At 34.8% G+C, this 14,480-nt stretch overlaps 1 protein-coding gene across 4 annotated transcripts in view; it reads right to left on the bottom strand.

Moving 5' to 3' along the window:
• Window positions 1-387: 387 nt before the first annotated feature.
• LOC149807134 (coiled-coil and C2 domain-containing protein 2A-like) overlaps window positions 388-14,480 on the bottom strand; it is a 225,611-nt gene continuing 211,518 nt past the window's right edge. For all 4 annotated transcript variants that reach the window (XM_089962521.1, XM_089962530.1, XM_089962539.1 and 1 more), the window contains 3 exons: window positions 11,669-11,829; window positions 8,002-8,077; window positions 388-3,086 (listed from right to left, as the gene is read on the bottom strand). In XM_089962521.1, the coding sequence (XP_089818647.1) occupies window positions 2,898-3,086; window positions 8,002-8,077; window positions 11,669-11,829 (426 nt within the window). In that variant the 3' untranslated portion in view covers window positions 388-2,897. The remainder of the gene's footprint in view (window positions 3,087-8,001; window positions 8,078-11,668; window positions 11,830-14,480) is intronic.

Below are 14,480 nucleotides of genomic sequence, written 5' to 3'. Positions count from 1 at the left end.
GGCCATTTCCTTGTAAGTGGCAATACACTTTTTTTTAGAGTCAAGATCATTATTTTTTAATGTGAGTATACATCTATTGCAAGATATTGCTCTGAACACTGAAAAAGGACATTACAAACAAAATATTTTCAAGACCATAAAAAACATTTCTTCTGTTGGGTAAAATGAATTAACAACATGATACTTCACTTGATCATTTTCTGCCAAAACTGATATTGTTAACTATTGCCAAATTAATTTTTCGGGTCAATCATGACATGAATAAATAGACATCTGACTCAATAACTTCCAGGTCGCTACCCACCTGAATGATGAATTTAGTGAGGGACAAGAATCACAAATTGTATGTGCTCTTGAAGGAATGATCAATTAAGTGAAGGACAAGAATTGCAGATTTCCTTTTTTTATTCATAATTCAACTGTACATCAAGAATAAAGAACTTTAAATTAAAACACGATATTTTGTAAATACAAGCTGGCTTTGCAGTATTGAAATTTATCCAGAATCAAAATGTTATCACCTATCTCTGCTAAGTTTGAAAAAAAAAAATAATTCTACCATACTAAAATCAAACTGTTTGCACTTGAATATAGTCATTAATTGATTGAGATCCAACAATGCTGTCCACCATCACTGTGCTGACATTTTCCAAGGATTTGCCATTAATATACATGTAATCTGTCACTGTTACTGTGTGTTTAAACTACTCGCCTTCAAAAAATGTACATTATCATAAGCCAGTCACCCCTGTAACAAAATGACTTATGATTCTGACAGCAGCTGAACATAAACTGAACTTGATGATCCTTTCTCTTCACAGGATCTTTTTTATTTTGCTCAGGGATGGTTACAAAAGTACCCCATTTTGTATGATGTAGGTTGCAAATATCTGTGTGGTATCATTTACTTTTACAGGTATCATTTCAAAACAGTACTTTCCATATAGTTCTTTCTTACACTTTCATTCACTTCCCACAGCTGGTTGTTTATACTTCTCATAAAAGTCATTTTATCTCTGTCAGAATTCAAACAGCTACAAACAAATCCTTTGATATCACTACCTGATTATGTATACATGAGGATTCAATCCGCCTTGATTTTACAACAGCTGATTTGCCAATTACAAGAGGTGTGGTTCTTGGGAACATATTAACATTTTTTTTCCTCCAGTAGGACAATATATATATATATATATATATATATATATATATATATATATATATATATATATATATATATATATATACACACACACACACACTGTTATCAAAGTAATCTGATCTTGACTGTGAGATCATATCAAGAGCCAGATCATTGTGAGATGCAAGGCACTGAGTCATGTTCTGGAGTTTCTGATGCCGACAAGGTGTGATCTAGCAATCAAGATTACCATGATACTGGTATTTTTGCTACATACCAATCAATTTTCAAATAAATTAACAAAATTCCCAAAAAGTAACTGAAAAATGAAGAAATTGCTTATGATTTCAACCTTTCTGATATAAATTTCATCTTAACTCATAAATCAAATTTCATCAGCTGATATGTGCAATTTTATAAATTTTATGAATGAAATGTGTATAACAATGTCACTCATTAAATTCTTTACTATCACTGTTTATAGCACTAGTTCTTTGATGCTTGGCAATAGCAGAATCATACATGTGATTTACAGCTATTGTGAAATTATCAAATTTTGTATCGCAGAAGATATCACCACGTGAATAACTATGAAAGTTTCTATTCAAGGCTCGGCTGATAGGATCTGAACTGTTTCTGGCGGGACATTGTAAGAAGCTGTGCTGGGGACTTAGCATGGAAATGACAGCATTAATTTGACAGCAGGACTGGACAGTTGTTGGAACTTGATGATATAGCTTTGTTAAGAATAATGCTTCTCATTTCCATTTATATGTCAAGTGAGACGTTGGCGTTGTTATTCACACTTGTTCAATTGTAAACAGGAAACGTTGAGGAAAAATTAGTTCTAGCTTCGTTTGAGAGCATGGTATGTGTAATGAGAAGACAACAGGATCTTTTTTCTAGATTTGGATTGGATGGCTCATTCATGGTTAGAAGATTAATAAGGTGTATAATGAATACCTTCTTTGAGTGATATAAATAAAAGCATATTTTTCAAGGGTTCATCTTCATGACATTTGCAAAATCTGATGACATTTAAAGTATAACTTTTGAATAATTTTTCAGATCACTGCTATCTGTAAATGCAAATGGCAAATGGCTACCATAAATTTTCGGCAGAAAATACCTAGTCACAGAAGTAACTCTTGTGACAAGTTTTCTTTCAGCCAGTAAATAGTAAATGGTCTATTAAGAATTCTATTTAGAAAAAAGCTTCCTGTCCAACAAATACCAAATACTATATGAGCTAGACTGTATATAATATTCAAGTGGTCAAAATATCAGTCAAGGCTCTACTGGATTCACAGCTCCATCTTGATCAACCGTATAATCTACCCTCATATAATACACATCTATCTGTAATAGTATATACCCAGATCTACTGGCACAATATGCACTTGGAGATCTGAATTTACACTGTTTCTTGACTATTTCAAACTAATTGTGTAGTCTCTGATCTGCTAGCTTTCAGATCATTAAACTCTGAGCCTGAGGATAAAACTGAGTGTCCACTATCAGCCAATCAGAAATGAGCTTTCAAAATGTTACATCATTTGTGACTGGTTAAAACAAAATGCCAAGCTGAAACTCAAGCTCAGGAGTTTACGATTTCCAGGCCATGTGCAGGACAGAATAGAACAATATCAGCTGCTGGATAAAATATAACAATATCAGCACTGGACAGAATATAACAATACTGGCTGAGGTTACATCTTAATCATATCACAATGTCTTTTTGTCACTGCTTCCACCACTACCTCTGCCTAATTAAAGAAGCAACATATATCCATACTGACAGGATGGAGTTTGGATATGGATGGACATAGACTGCGAGTGCAAACTCTATTTCTCTGGACTCTTGAGCATGGACTCCTGTTGCATACACTGCCTCTATAATGGAATTCAGTTCAGTAAATGGAAGATTGATAGGGAAGCCTGATACCTGAAAAAACACAAATTTAAAAACTCTTTGAAGAATTTGGAAAACTGAATTGAAGCTAAAAAAATTCCCCCAAAAAAGGAAAAAGAATTACAAGAGTTGAGTATAGTGAGTGAATAGAGGAAACCGTAGACACAATTTTGAAAAGTGAGAGCTCTTGAAAAGAAACCAGGTTTTAAAGCAGGGATCTTTACTAATAAAAGCTCTGAGGATACATGTAAAAAAATGAATGGCACAGCACCACAAATAAGTTATTTAGTGCTGAGAAAATTTCAGTAAAGTACCTTGCCCTTGACACACCACAGTAGCTGACCCAGACTGATTTGATGCTAGGATTCAAACCTGCACCCACTGAGTCATATATCTATAATGATAACCATTGAGCCACCACAGCTCCTGCCCTTCCTACATGGAGCCAATACAGCACCTGCCCATCTTTCTTCTGACATGGAGCCACCACAGCTCCTGCCCTTCCTACATGGAGCCAATACAGCACCTGCCCATCTTCCTTCTGACATGGAGCCACAACAGCTCCTGCCCTTCCTACATGGAGACCTATGAGTTCCTTTAAGGTTTTCATATACTTGTTTGGAAAAGAATGAGGATGTATGGGTATTAAGGAATAAAGCTGAGACAAAAATTTGATATTATATTTTGCCCAAATTTGAAAATTTGGAAACTCGATAAAATAACAGTGAAGAAGCTTGTCATCCATACACTAAATTCAATAAGTGCTCTAAACTTTTTTTTATAGACACAAGCTAAATGCCCAAAATTTCCCCTATTTTCACACTATGCTGAAATTGCTACAATTCAAATATAAATTCAGTAGAGGTTTCGTAGGTAATGCAAGTGTCAGTAGTGTTCATCACTACACTCACAAGAGAATGGATTGTCCTGGTGTTCAAACTTCTCTGCTGGATTCTCTGAGCTAATCCTGGTCAGAACCAAGTTGACATATGTGCAAAGAATTAATTGCCTCCCTCCTGTTTTTTGCTGGTAAACTCCTTTGAGCAGGATTTCTGAACTTATTTTTGTTGGGCTTTGCTGATAGCTAACTGCTGCCTAAATCGGCTTCAAAAATGATTCACACATAAATGCTATTTTGACAATTTAAATTATCATACTGATCAATCCTAACACTAACTTCTCAATGCCGAGCACCAAGTGGGGCAGCTACAAGTACCATTTTGAGTAGTCTTTGGTATGGCTCAGCTAGCGCTCTAACCCTTGACCTCCCACATCTGAGGCAGATGCTCTAAGCACTTAGGCCACTGGAGTGGTCTACAGTGAGTTGTATATCAAAGATACCAAGTACATACAATACATGTTTTATTTATACCACATAAAAATGCACACACTTTTGTTCCAACAGAGCATAAGACTCACTACAGGAAACTTTGTACTGACAGAAGGAGTGAACCCTTCACATCCTTCCCAATGCGGTCAATACAAAATATATATCTATTTTAGCTATTCACAATCCTGTTGGAAATAGTCAATTGGCTTCCTTTTGAGCTTCTGTGTTAATTTATATTGAAAATACTAGTCTAAGTTTAAGTTCAAGTTTTCATCCAGCCCAAATTCTTTTTCTCTTTCATTCACTGACTTCCATCTGGTTTTATCCCACATGAGAGAGATAAGAAGTTGAGTGGATCTGGATGAAATTGTGTAACACTTTTTTATCATTTCAAAATGGGAATTACTATTTTTTTTTCTATGTTCTTATTTTCGTAACAATTGTTAAGGGGAAATTTTAAAGTGGCACATGAACAATTGTGCGCACGCCACTATAATTAAACTCAACAACAAGGGGAAATTCATCATTGACCTAGAGTGTACAGATGTAATAGTCTACTCTTAAAACAACACTATATGTGTACTGAAACCATAATAATATGCATATTTATGACACGGGTTAATCATAATTTGATATACTACCGACAGTATAGCACTGGTATATTAAATTAAACTGGCTTGTTGACCTGCATGCTGTCTCATTTTGTTCATCCACCTTGTATACTAGCCTCATATTTGACATCACAGGTTCAAAGTCAGTCGATGGCATTTCCAGTAACGCTTGAGCTCTAATAATAATAACTGGAAAAACTTCAAACCTTTAAAAATCATTGTCGTCATTATTATCATCGGCTAGTATTAGCCAAATGAAATTGCCAAATCATTATCTGAGGATGAACATGTTGTAAGATGGCTACTGGGACTTCTAGGTTGCCTGTCTTTTGTGTTAATAAAACTTAATTGACGAATGCATGGTTAAAGCTACATCAGAATGCTTGTTCAAGGATCCAATGTGCCAATCAAATTTAGTTTAACAACCATTCATGTCAAGCTGAAGTAGCCAGATGTGTAAACCTGAAGAAAGACGCATGTAAACAAGTACAATGAGACCTCTATCAGTGGCATAACTTTTGTCAGGACACATACTTTATGGGTTAACAGTTAAATACAACTTATATACTGTGCAGAGTACATTTTCATATGTGCAAAGCATGAGTTCTTGCACATCACTGCTTTCCAAAAGTGCAAAATTGTAATAAATTCATGCAAATTTGCACACTCGTGCATCTTAGCAGCATCTCTGGGACTATCCATTTAGAAGTAATGATACAAATTTCAAGATGACCACTATGATGGGTGTAAGATTAGAACAATTTTCAGAGCAAAAAATTACATTGTAAGAAGTCTTTTATTGAGAAGCCCATGTCATTACAGTAATCCATTAAGGAGTAGTAATAACAAAATTTTCAAGAGGGCAACTGTGGTGGCCATACTGGATTCCCAAGGGGCACACTGTTTATTTAGGACCAACCAGACCAATGGATGAATGTGTGTCAAATGTTTGTCCTGCTAAGATTAATTTTCAATATTCAAAGGCCATGTTACTACTTGCCAGGACCCTTTCGAATAGAGCCAATTTTGTTATAACAAAGAAATTCTATCAAAAGTTAACTTCATGGTTTTCAGAGCATTTGTGTGTATTTTCCTTTTATGGAAACTATTGAAAAGGTCTAATTTGTACAAATGTGCCCTGCATGTGGTATGATACCATTGTAAAGAAAAAGCTATAGATGGTCAAAATATTTAACTGAACCTTCCCCAAACCTAGCATTGTCAGACATAATATTTTGGCCATTTTATGCAAGTGACCAGTTTATGGAAGTTGAGTTAATATTACAATGGTCTTGACCAGGAAAAAGCTATGTGGTCATTTTGCAAAGGAGACTCGGTTACAGAGGACAAAACTATTTGGCCAGTCTGCAAAGGAGATTTGGTTACAGAGGGCAAAACGTTTTGGCCAGTCTGCAAAGGAGAATGGGCTATTGAGGACAAAACTATTTTTGCCAGTCCGCAAAGGAGATTGGGTGAAAGAAGACACTTTTGGCCATTCTGCAAAGGAGATGGGGTTACAGAGGACAAAACTATTTGGCCAGTCTGCAAAGGAGACTTGGTTACAGAGTACAAAACTATTTGGCCATTCTGCAAAGGAGATGGGTTACGGAAGACAATGTTTTAGCCATTCTGCAAAGAAGATGGGGTTACAGAGGACAAAACTATTTGGCCATTCTGCAAAGGAGATGAGTTTACAGGGGACAAAACTATTTGGCCATTCTGCAAAGGAGAATGGGTTACAGAGGACAAAACTATTTGGCCATTCTACAAAGGAGAATGGGTTACAGAGGACAAAAGTATTTTGGCCATTCTGCAAAGGAGAATGGATTACAGGGGACAAAATTATTCTGCCAGTCTGCAAAGAAGATTGGGTTACAGAGGACAAAACTATTTAGCCATTCTTCAAAGGAAAATGGGTTACAGAAGACAAAATTATTTTGCTAGTCTGCAAAGGATATGGGGTTACAGAGGACAAATTATTTGGCCATTCTGCAAAGGAGATTGGGTTACAGAGGACAAAACATTTTGGCCATTCTGCAAAGGAAATGGTATTACAGAGGGCAAAAGTATTTGGCCATTCTGCAAAGGAGATGGTATTACAGAGGACAAAAGTATCTGGCCATTTTGCAAAAGAGAATGGGTTACAGAGAACAAAATTATTTTGCTAGTCTGCAAAGGATATGGGGTTACAGAGGACAAATTATTTGGCCATTCTGCAAAGGAGATTGGGTTACAGAGGACAAAACATTTTGGCCATTCTGCAAAGGAGAATGAGTTACAGAGGACAAAACTATTTAGCCATTTTACAAAGGAGAATGGGTGGCAGAGGACAAAAGTATTTGGCCAGTCTGCAAAGGAGACTAGGTTACAGAGTAGACACATGACAGAAATCTCAATGTGTGCCTTGATGTCAAAATGATTACATGCTGTAATAGCCAGACTGACAATTATGCTCAGATCAATACTAATTACTATCTATGCATACACAGTACAACACAAATCTGATTACTCTGTTGAGTTTCTCTAATTTCCTTTATAAAGTTAAATTAATGCTGGAAAAATCTTAAGCTATTCTACTTACCCAAAATGGAAAAATAAAGGAAACTGCTTTAGAAATCTGACATTTGTTTCTAAATATTTCATTGACTTATGGGCAACTGACCAAAAATGACTTGCACAGAAATGTTTTCAACTCTTGCAAGCTGCTGGTCCTGTAGCATCTTAACTCTAATATGATTGTTTCCCTGGCTATTTTCCAGGGTGTTTCCCTGAGTGTTTCCCTGGCTATTTTCCAGGGTGTTTCCCTGGCTATTTTCCAGGGTGTTTTCCTGGGTATTTCCCTCAGCAATCATAAGTAACTTCTCACTGCAAAAAATATATATACTGGCAAAAGTTACTTCAACATCTACGCATCAAACGGGAATACTGTAGCAAGATGTTTGAGGCAATCAAGGTTAGAAAGATGCATTTTACCAGTCTGTACAAGGCCATTAAGAAATAAATCTACCTTGTATGATCCAAACTGTTGTTCCAGTTCAGTAAGATGTTGTGGTCCAACAGGTTTACCAAGGTTTTCTTCTAAGCTAAAAAAGGGAAACAAAAAAGTTTACTGTGAATTCATTTTTTGTAATGAACAGTGAATTTTCATTATTTTATGAAAAACAACATTTTCATGGATTTTGAGAATAACATCTATTGTTTCCACAGCAGAATTACAGTACTATTCATTGGGGCTTTCAGTTCTTGATATGTTAAAACAAATTAAATCCATAAAATTGGTAATCTACAAAAATAGTGAATTAACAGTGATTACTATGTAGAAATTAAAATCACTGGTGAATTTGGCAAATGAACCATCCCATGAACACAGGCTGTAGTAAGTGTGAGGATGTAAGACACTACTTCCGATGTAAAACAATGAAGAAAACAATCCAATTTTGTACATGTGATTCTACTGTCGGTAGGACAAAAGTGCTGTTTAGAATGCCATCTGTCACATACCATTATACAGTTGAAGAAGAAAAAAACATTTTTTTTAAAAGACAAATGATCCCCCATGGTATTGTTCCATCCTGACATTACAGAAACCAGATGAACCAGTATAATGGGGACTGAAAATTTTATAGCACAATGAACGGTGCAATGATGCATGACCAAGTAATCAGATTATGAAGGCTAACATGTCTACTTAACAAGCTGTAATCGAAAAACCTTAATGTTATAATGTGGAGTGTTAAAGGCCAAATGCAAGATGCTTTATTAGGTGTTAAATGTAATAGATCAAAAGTGGTCCACAATGACTTTTGGGTCTCTCAACAAAAATTGGCTAACCTTTGGCAGAAGTGAAATTTAAAAACAGAAAGACCAACCCAAAAATAATTTCTGCAGAAACAAATGAGTAAGTATTTTGATTTTCTGTTTTGTTTAACTGTTATTGCATTGTTCAGGATGTTTTAGAGCAATATTTCTGGGGAGCTCATATATTTTTTGTACCTCAATTCATGTCTAAATGCCAAAACACATGCTTTCCCTCAATGATAAAAATCACCAGCTAGAAAATATGAGGTCCAGGAGTACATCTTAAGTTCAACTCAGGAACTTATTCCTTGGGGAGAACTTAGCTTACAGAAGTTTTGGGTAGCAGTCAAGCCTTACATAACTTCTTTCATGTTTTGTCTTTGCCACATTCTAATGCTGATACAAAGAGGACATTCAATCTTTTTTTGCAAAATACAAAGTGGTTCAAGAGAAATCTGGACCAGAAAACTATTGAGAGTCAGCTAAGAGTGAATTTTAATAATCATAATGAATATCTTTAAGAGTCACCAGTCACTGATCTTAAAAAAACTAAGAATGCTTGTGGACTTTAAACAAATCATTGCAGTCAACTATTAGATATCCAACTCTTCCTTTTTCATTTAATTAACAATACACTTGCTAGTTTTCATTAATTATATCTGTACCGCTTCCCTTAGAATCTGATTCATGCTAAACCTTTACTGTCTTATTACAGCATGAAGAGAATACATTTTATTGCAAGAAATACACTTGTTTTCTTTTCAATTTCCTCAAAACGTAAAATTTATGTTGATAAAAAATCTGCTAGTATAGAAGCCAATCAAAATGTTATAGATCTACTAGTTTAATGTCTTAGCTCTGTGAAAATTTTTTTTTATAATAAGACTAATAAAACTAATGAAGCAATAGAAAAAAACAATATACAAAATCTGAAATAAAAATCATATGCTTGATTCAGCAGCTGATCCATTATGAATGATACCCCATATTCATTCCCCAAAAATATATACCTGGCAAAATTACAATCTAATAATTATGTAACCCATGCATATCTTATAACTTTCAAACCATACCTTAATCTATCCATGTAAACATTAGTAATTTGAAAAAAAAATATAGTCATGAAAAGTGAGTGCAATGATAAATCTATGCTACTTTTAAGAGTTGGAGCAACCTCATTTACACAGTAAGCTGCAGGAATGTGACACAGGCTCTTGCACAAACAAACAGGCATTTAAATCACCTCAGTCTTAACCTAACTAGGCACTAAATGTCCTGCTTGTATTGTGGTGACAGAACACCAAACCAAACCCAAATTGTATGCATTAGTTTTAAAATTCATTTTGTTGAAACAATCAGCTGCAAAACGTCTGCAAACTGTGGTCTCATGGCCAAGAACATCACATGATATAAGCAGCTCTTACTTCAGTGTCTTTCATGTGCAATATCATATTCACAAAACATTGCACATCAAAATTAGTGACAAAACAAGACCTCAACTCACATTTTTCAAGATGGTGGCATCTGACTCAAAGCAAGTAAACATTATAGCTTGTAATTTTACTATAAGCACGTACCACATCAAAGACATCAAAGTAGTAACTATTTATGTCTACTTTTGTTTTGCTTCAGTAGCTCTGATCCAGTTCTTGTGAATGACTGAGGCCAGAGATCATGAAATCACAGTATTTGTCTGTCATGGCTGGCAGATTAATGGATTTGACCAGCACATATTGTGACCTTTCTATGGACCTTGGTCAAAACATAACACAAATATCATTAGATCCAATTGTCTTTCAATTGGTTATCCATTAAACTGTCAAAAAATACCTTAATTAAAAAATTAAAAGGTCACTAGGTCCAGTTTGCAGATTGTTTCTTTGTTTGACAATCAATAAAAGTGTCTCTGAATAAGCTTAATTCAAAGATGACTAGGTCTAGTTTACACATTGTTTCTTTGTCAGACAAAATAAGCAGTGGTGTTGCCAACTAGGCTTGTTTAGTCATTAGTTTTTCCCAATGGTTTAAATACTCTATAGCCACAAAAGAGGCATGAAAGCTTATCTCCTGGACTTTATCAAAAACACTGTAACTGAACAACTGCCCCAGTGTTTGTATTATACATCAGTCCCCAATGCCACGTTTCTAAACTAAACTGTAGTAGTGTGTCAGCACATTATACCTTTAGAACAAGATATGCAAAAGCCGAGGCCTATATTAAGATAAAAAAGTAACAGCAATAACAACTAATATTTATTTATCATCCTAAAGAACTTATTTTGGGACCTGATAAAATGAAACTTCAAAATCCAACTATACTGGAAATGCCCATTAAGGTTAATATATTTCAGAGGTACTAGTCCATTTGCTATCAATTAATAAAATTAATAATTAATTTTTAAAAACAGCTGAGTGGAATAAAATACTGGGAGAAAGTGAAAGAAAATATGATTTAAAAAAATAATAAGCTTGAGTGGAAACCAATGAACTATGCAATGATAATGATAATACTAAAGAGCGCTAAATCTGAAACCAAAACTGAAATAATTTCTGGCACATTTAATAATTACGTATGTCATATTTTTTTCTTTGGCACAGCTTGTTATATTGTTATATCTCCATTGAATGTTTTTTTTTTAAAATTAAATTTCACCAATATGTGACCATCACATTTACTTTTGCAAAGAATATCCTGTAAAAGCAATTCAGTTTCAAAATCTCTGACTGGGACATAATGCCACCGCTAAAATGCCCAAAGTATTTTGCATGACAGAGAATGGAGAGATTGAGATTTTCCTCTAAATATCAAGAAAGTTTAATGATAATGGAGCCAGCTGCCTGCTATCAAGAGTCTGATGCTAATTTTGTCAACCTACATTGGTAATAGCTTTCGAATAATTTGTGTACAATGTCGGTTCCAGCGAGTAATATGTCTACTTCGCCAGTCCATGATTTTGTTCTTCAACATCTGTTCAATCTTCTCCTGCAGGTCTCGAACATATACCTTGTCTGTGGAGAAGTAGTATAATGCCTCAGGCTGAAAAGAAGGGAGAAAAAAACTATATTGAAAATGTAAAGCTATAAAGGTTTTGTGGTTGTCCCAAACTATAAAGTGTTCCATGACATTACTTGCCCAGAACAGATAGCAGAATAAGTGACTTTGTCAAGTGGAAAAATGATGGAATAAGTGATATTATTTGGCAAGTTTTTCAACAAATATGATAAATCCTAGTTTCCAAAAAGATATATTAGCAAACACAAATTCCTCAAAATGTCATTCTTAAATAAATGCAACAGCTGATTAAATGCTGTACAACAAAATTTCATACACCACCTATTTAAGAAATAATGTATGATGGTAAGGACTCATGCCAAGTCCATAAACTGCTATGAGGCCCTCAGTACTGTGAAATATATGTTACAGAAAATCAATCATAAACCATTTAATCTACAATATCCATGTAGACTGCTTTCATGGATCAGCCTGTCTGTCTGTCAGTTTGTCTATATATCAGTCTATCTATCTGTCAGTCTATGTCATTCTGTCTTTCCCAGTCCGTCTATCTGTCAGTCTATCTTTCTGCCAGTCTGTCTCTTTGTAATTCTATGTCAGTCATTCTGACAGTCTATCTCTCTGTCATGTCAGTACACCTCTCCCTTGATAACTTGTGCACATCAGGGTCCAAAAACATAGACCGTACTATAAGCGAGGGTGTGAGTTACCGAGGGACCTCCCAAAAATTTGCTAGACAAAAGACATCCAGAGAACCACAGGGTTGGGGGGGGGGAACTGGCCTGTTTACTGAATGAATCCTCATTTTATAATCGCATTAAGAATAATTGTCAATAAAGCACTTTTTTTGATGAAGTTGTTTGTTATTCTGTATAAATCACATTTTTTATTTTAAAAATGTCCAAAATCTGAAAGACTGATAACATGTTTCCAACTGGTTTCAACAACCATCACAGTAGTCATTAAAACATTTGTGTATTATGTCATGTCTTTCTTTTTTATTGATTAGTCTGGTTCCTGGATTGGTGTATAATAGTTGTTGCAAAACAAAGAGTGTATGAAGCCAGGAACCAGATTAACTGTTGATACACTACAAAACAAGATTCCTTTGTATAAGAAAAAAACAACATTTCATGTCTAAGTTGAAACTGAATTTCTGAATTGTTCAATTAGCAAAATAGTGATGCTTTAATTTCATTGCAAGTAACAGTGAAACTTCTTTTTGTCCTTGAGAATCACTCTACGTGTGAATTCAGAAACTCTCTAAAACTTGTTTTCCTCAAAATGATCTGTATCTGTGAAACAAAGCTCTATATTTTATGAAGTACTCATTTTTATGGTTGTCTTGCTATCTTTAATCACAGTTATGGTTGAGTAGGTTAATTTAAGCAGTTTAGTTAGATTACGTACACAATACTATTTATAACAGTGTCTGATTGGTCAAGTGAAATAAGTTACCTGACATATAACCGAAGCCGCTGGTTCTTAAGCATTCTTAAGGATTTGTATGCCTTTTAAATTTTTTGTTTATTCCACCTCCTTTATTTGATTCAAAAGACATAATTAACTTGATAATAGAAAAGGAGGACCACTTTTTATTTTGTGCAATAACAACAAATGTTTCCACTAGTCCAATATCAAAAGATGGTTGGCACTTAATTACAGGCCTGGCCCTAGGATTAGCGGGGCCCAAGGCAGCAAGTGATGAGTGCTGGGCCCCAAATGAAAAACTGCATTGTGGAGAAGCATGGGGCCCATGGTGGTTGCCTTGTCTGCCTTGCCCTAGGTTAGGTTCTCAGAGAAATGCTTGCAGACAGAGCAGTTATGGTAGATTGACACATTTTACGTTTAATTACAACAGGACACATTGCATTTATGATGATTACACTTAAAAGGAACTAAAAGATAGAACTTGAACTCAAATTTTAATTGATACAAAAAATTATTTAATTGTTATTTATTTAGTGAAGTACTTACTCCACTAGGCAAAAGTGACATATTCACTGATCATAATTTCCTTGAATATCGTTAATTATGGTGTATTACGAATGTCTTTGGAAAGAAAATGTAACAAATGTTATGAAATCTTTTTGAAGTTGATATTTCACAATGTTGATTAAAATTTCCAGGTCCTACCCCCATTTTTAATGATGAAATGAGTGATATACCAGTTTCTGTTAAAAATTTTGATCACGATTTTCTCCGAGTTCAACAAAAAGGAATACATTTTTTGGTATTTTCTAGTTTAAAAAATGGGATCCATGCCTGATCCCATGTTATAAGTGTGTTCGTGAGTTATCAGGGCGCAAGTTATCGAGGGAGTGGTGTACATCTTTCTGTCAGTCTGTCTATCCAAAAATTTAAGACTAGACATATGGACTAATGACAATAAAAGATTTCTGAACTGGACAACAATCCAACAAGAACAAAAACAAAGTGTGTCTGGAATGTACTTCTATGCACAAATAAATTGGAAAAAGTGTTCTATGGATCCTGATGTCTCATCTGCATATACATTTTGATGTATTCATCACCTTGATGGACTTGCACAAACTTATTGCCAAAACTTGAATGCAAAACATTAACATGGTCACTTTTGGTAGTGAAAGAAAAGTATACCTAAGTGTTACCATGTCAACACAGGCTAATCAAGAAAAAATTATTTTACAGTTGAT

Source organism: Sinohyriopsis cumingii, chromosome 1 (genome assembly GCF_028554795.1).
Source record: "Sinohyriopsis cumingii isolate HCF-2022 chromosome 1, ASM2855479v2, whole genome shotgun sequence".
Classification (NCBI taxonomy): domain Eukaryota; kingdom Metazoa; phylum Mollusca; class Bivalvia; order Unionida; family Unionidae; genus Sinohyriopsis; species Sinohyriopsis cumingii.
This window is presented reverse-complemented; position numbering and strand designations above follow the sequence as displayed.